At 46.9% G+C, this 6,000-nt stretch overlaps 1 protein-coding gene across 1 annotated transcript in view; it reads right to left on the bottom strand.

The window, feature by feature from the left end:
* Positions 1-2,006: 2,006 nt before the first annotated feature.
* The window catches only part of dtd1 (D-aminoacyl-tRNA deacylase 1), a 12,909-nt gene continuing 8,915 nt past the window's right edge, over positions 2,007-6,000 (bottom strand). The window contains 2 exon segments of the mRNA XM_048247267.1: positions 2,007-3,234; positions 3,237-3,330. Coding sequence (XP_048103224.1) covers positions 3,179-3,234; positions 3,237-3,330 — 150 coding nt within the window. The 3' untranslated portion in view covers positions 2,007-3,178.

The raw sequence follows: 6,000 nt of genomic DNA on the forward strand, positions 1-6,000 counted from the left end.
CCGGTGAACACACACACACACACACACACACACACACACACACACACACACACACACACACACACACAGCGTGCATCACTCCCAGTGAACACACCCACACACACAGTGTGCATCACTCCCGGTGAACACACCCACACACACACACAGCATGCATCACTCCCGGTGAACACACCCACACCCACACAGCGTGCATCACTCCCGGTGAACACACACACACACAGCGTGCATCACTCCCGGTGAACACACACACACACACACACACACACACACACACAGCGTGCATCACTCCTGGTGAACACACACACACACACACAGCGTGCATCACTCCCGGTGAACACACCCACACAGCGTGCATCACTCCCGGTGAACACACACACACACACATACTGTAGCATGCATCACTCCCAGTGAACACACACACACACACACACACACACACACACACACACACACACAGCGTGCATCACTCCTGGTGAACTTTCGTTCCCCCGTCACTATGCACTGGTTTGGCAGCTCACCCAGGAATGGCTACAGGTTAAGGCACGTCGAGATGATGTCTGGTCTGCAGACACAGCTCCATGGTGGGGCTTAGCTCGGGCACGCAGATGAAACATCGATATGATAAAGAAACTCACAGCCGGGCTTGAAGAGCACATCATCATGTAAGCTGTCGGTGGCAAGGATGATGGGACACTGAGAAATACATGCATGCAGTTTATGCCCAAAGCATGAATTCTTGAATTTCCCCTGGGGATCAATAAAGTATCTATCTATCTATCTAGATCTATCTATCTATCTATCTATCTATCTTTCTATCTATCTAGAGATATCTATCTATCTATCTATCTATCTATGAGACTTCCACTGGCTCTGTGATGCTCTCATAGTGATACAATGTTCTCTTTCTTTTAATGTTTATTTTTTAAAAACTAAAGTTTGACGGCAACATTTACAGTAATATGATGGTAAGATATACATTTCACACAGAGTATTTGACCTTTGATGACAATTATATATACATTTGAAGTTGCCTCACAAAAACACTCTGCTTCATCAAACAAAAATAAAAATAAAATAAAATAAATAAAACAAACAAGGGAGGGAAAGTTTTGGAGGACCCCAAAACGGACGACAGTGGAGCGAGAATTTCTTGGGCGTTCATAGTAAAGTAAGTTTCACCTCCAACGTCTCCATCCACACACGCACACACACACCCACACACCGCACACACTGGCCTGGTTCTGGAAGAGAGAGAAAGAGAGAGAGAGAGAGAGAGAGATTGGTGTTGGTGTCTCGTGGTGTGGAGCACACTGGGGCTCAGAGGGCCATTTTGGGGATGGAGCTTTACCAGAGCCTGAGGGAAGGACAGCAGAGGACTGGACAGACAGAGAGAGAGAGACAGTCAGAGAGAGTCAGAGTCATGTCATAAGAGAGTATCGTCATGACAGATGACAGGGGAGAGAGAGAGAGTGATATACAGACCAAGAGAGAAAAAAATGTTTGTGTGTGTGGAGGGAGGGGGGGCAGAGAAAGAGAATATGATAGAGTGTAAAAACTGGTGTCGTCAATCTTCAGGGAACCGAATGAGCTCCCAATGACAAAAGCGTTTCAGAAACCAGATGAGGGTTAAAAAATGGGCCAGCATTGGACTAAGGGTACCACAATGCAGCCTTGCTACTCCAGAAAACAAAAAAAAAAAAAAAACTAGATTAAGCGGGCAAAAAGGTTGATCCCTGTGTCTGTGGCAGGCCGTATTTTGGTTTGGTGTGCTGGTTTGGTTTCCTGTACATCCATGAAACCCATGAGGGGGAATAATCCAAACTAGATCAATATTACAGGCCCTCCTAAATGTCGCAATGAATATTGCAGTGCAGAGGAGCTGTGGTTCACAGTGTCCTGATTCAATCTGACTCAGCTTTCTGCAACAAGACTGGGGATGTAGATAGGGAAAAGCTACCCCCCCCCCCCACACACACACACCTTCTTCTCTCTCTCTCACTCACACACACATTTTATATACTTTATTTGATTCCACTCTACAAGTCAAGTTACATTAGGAATCAAATCTTCTGAATAATCCAGTAGATTAAAGCAGTTCAGCAATCTATCATCATGAGTTTTTTACAGGTTCGAGGGTATAGGAAACATCGTCTCTTCCAAATAAGCATGCTTCCTATAACTGCTGATATGGAACAGTACTTCACTAGCTGCTTGGCCTTAGTTTTATATAGTCCCCCAATGCAAAGCCCACGGGCCACCAACCTATGTACATGACCCAGGCTACCAAACACTAACACAATGAGCTGGCATTTGTCTCCTAGATTCTCAATGGCAGAAATCAAAGGCAGGTATTTAAGAGTTGTTGTACAGTGTACACACACACACACACACACGTCTGATATAGTGGCCTTATGTAAGCACCTCTGAACCCGCATGTCTCTCAGCATATTTACACAGACACTCAATCTCAATCACAGAGATTAGAGCCAGAGCCATACACACACACACAGTGATGATGAACAAAACAACCCAAACCCTTCCTGCCAAGCACCCCTATGCCCTCCAGCACACTAGGCAACGGTTCACCCGAGGGCAACAGGCAGATGTTTGAACATATCCCGATGTCATCATCACTGCATTGTTTTTGCCAGCACTCTCTCTCTCTCTCAACAGCGCTAATCCCCCCCCCTCCCTCCCTCCCTCTTCGATATGAACAACTGTGGTCAAGGCGGAGGTCTTGTGGCGGCCGTCTCGTCTCCAGGGCTTACGGCGTGTTGGGCCTGGCGGCGGCCGTAAGAGGCTTAGCCGGAGGACCCTGGGCCGGCGTGCTGCCACACGCTGCTGGCATGGCTAGCGGTGACGGGCGGAATGGACAGGAGCGCCTTCCAATCCCCGCCATGGGGGGGGGGGGGGGTCTGACAGCCACGCCCTCCTCTGTGAGCCGAGTTCACAGAACGGGTCTGACGTTTGAGTCTCGGGTGAAAGCAGTGGGCAACGTGGAGGATGATTGACAGTTCTGTGGGGGAGGGGGGATAAGCTGGTATGAGGAGGTGTGTGTGTGTGTGTGTGTGTACGCGTGTGTGTGTGTGTGTGTGTGTGCGTGTGTGTGTGTGTGGAGAGAGGAAGAGGAGGAGGAAAAGGATGGTGTGGCCTCGCTGCGGGTCAGTTCTGGGTTCTCCTAGGGGTCCCTCTCGGACGACACGTCGCCCTCGGCGCCGCTGCTGGCTTCAAGCAGGTCCTAAGCGACCCAGGCCGCTTCTCCCTAACCGACTCGGGCCTTTGGTTCAGCGTCTTCTCCTTCCGCTGCTGCTGCTTCTCCTGCTTGGCCAACTGTCACAATGTCAGAGGCAGAGAGCAGAAGAGAGAGAGAGAGAGAGACAGAAGAAAACAGAGAACACAGAGAGAGTCAAACACAGAACACAGAATAAAGGAATAAAGGCATAAAGAGGAATAAACACACAAACACAAATTCACACACGCTGACCACAGCACAGAAAGAGAAAGAGAACAGAGTCAAACACAGAGGGAGAAAGAGAGAGAGAGAGAGAACAGAGAGTCAAACACAGAGGGTGAAAGAGAGAGAGAGAGAGAGAGAGAGAGAACAGAGAGTCAAACACAGAGGGAGAAAGAGAGGAGTGGAGAGATGGAGAAGAGGAATTAAGGCATAATGGAAGAGGAATAAAGTTTCATACAATTCACACACACTGGTAGGTCAAAGGGCTTGGACAAAATGAGCAGCTAAAAGAGCACAAAAAAATGGAAGAAAAAAGAAAGAATGCATTCAAATAATAATATAGGAAAGAGGTAGAGTGCATTTGATTACTGGCAAAAAATCAGAGAGAGCTGACATTTATCTGGCCACAAAGCCATGAGCTATGTGTGGATTTGGACAAACTCACACACACACACACACACACACACACACACACACACACACACACACACTCGGATTCACGCACATATCCACTCTACACCCTCCCCCACCACACACAAACATATGTGCATGTGGCAGATACAGGCAGGGATAGGAAAACCCAAGGAATCATTTATTGTTCAATCTTTCATGAGTCCCATAGAAATATTTATGACTTAAATCTCATGCTGACAACCATAACATCAAAAGAACCTGCATTATTAAACACAAACACAAACACAAACACACACACACACACACACACACACACACACACACACACACATCTGGCCAGAGAAATCATTCAGAGCATCACCAAGTTTGTTTCAGTCATCAATCAGCCTAGTGGCTAAAGCTCGGAGTAGCTATAATGCCTCTCAGGACAGAAAAAGAAAACAGTCGCCATAAATAAACGGCATCAGGGGGGACTTAAGGTGACAGCCAAAAACGCACCCTGGGAGAGATGATCCCGGAAAGAGCCACGATTCCGTTGGCGATTATATGGATCCCTCTTCCCTGCATCGCCGACTCTGGAGAGCTTTTTTGTGCGTTGGGGATGCACGCGCGGACCTAAATAACAATTACTTCATCAATCACACCGACGCACAACTGATGCAACTAGCACATCTTGAAGCGCTGAACTAGGTCGTGGTAGCAAATGAAGAAAAAAAGGGAAAAGAAAGAGATGAAGACACCAAGGAGAATACTGAAATGTGCCATGCGCCCGCATAGCCTACGCCGCCTTTTACCGCATGCATGCGGCTAACCTCCATGGTGTTAGTCACGACCTGGCGATGGACACACACACACACACACACACACACACACACACACACACACACACACACACACACACACACACACACACACAATGAAAAGACAGCACAACAAAACCTTTGAAACCCTGACACAAACAAGCCCTGAGAGACGCATCATTCTCCTACACAACTTCTACCACTGACCGTTCTGACGTGTGGACACTGTACCGAGACACAAGCGCGCCGCCCGCCGCCCACGAGCACAAAGCTACGGGCGAGGCCTGCTAAGCTGGAGGGCGAGGGCCGAAGGCCTCTGGATGAATAAATGAACAGCGTGCAAATGTCTCGCTGAATAAAACACGGCGTCAGATAAGGTGTGACCGGCTCCGGCCGGCGATGGGAGTCATGGCAGCCGGAACAACAACAACAACAACAGCGTTCCCTGATACGACCTCCTCCTCCACCATGGGGCTGATCGATCATGGCTGCTAGTTTCCCCAACAAAAAAAAACCCTCAAGAACTCGCTTGTTCGGATTTGTAAAGTTATTAGAGTTATTATATGTCCCTTTAGTAGACATGCTTGTTCAGAGATATTGTCATTCTGTTAGACACTTACATGAAGTTGCTATTTAAAATCGAATAAATGTGCAAATAGAATGGTGATTCAAAAATGAGCTACTCTCTTAAGGAGCATGATCACATTTTTGTCAGTTTGTCAGTTGTTAGCTCTTGGTTAGTACCAGAAGCAGCAGGAAAGGCTCCCACAACTGACCCCTTTCTGTCAAGTCCATTTTGATTATGTTTTTATTCACTGCATTTCACAAGAGTTTTAGCACAGTGACTAAAATATTTTATATCTATTTATATTAGTTTTCTAAATAAGCATTTATTTTATGAATGCATATAAGTCTCTAGACACATCTCAGTGTGCACTACATAGTGATTCAGGTAAAGCAAATTGGCAGATGAGTCCATTTGAAAATATGAATTGTACAACTGATATTTTGTGGCAGTGCATCGATAACATATTGCAAAAAGAAGTCATTCAAGTCATTGCTGTATCGATTTTTTGTTCTACCCTTAAATATGACCCAGGTAAATTAAAGCACTTATTGGAAAATCTTCAAAAATGCGGCTACCTTGTGTGATGCCGTTATGACTCATACTAGTGTGGGCGCTGGAGGGAGGTGTGTTTTGCGGGGGGGGGGGCACGGAAGTTTGATTTTTCATTTCAAATTTCTTAAAGTGGTCTCCTGCTCTTCACCACCTCCGCCCCCCTGCTGTGCGATCGTCATGGCAACAGAGTAGGCCTGATATGTGCAGGTGGA

The sequence above is a fragment of the Alosa alosa genome, chromosome 7 (assembly GCF_017589495.1).
Source record: "Alosa alosa isolate M-15738 ecotype Scorff River chromosome 7, AALO_Geno_1.1, whole genome shotgun sequence".
Lineage (NCBI taxonomy): Eukaryota > Metazoa > Chordata > Actinopteri > Clupeiformes > Clupeidae > Alosa > Alosa alosa.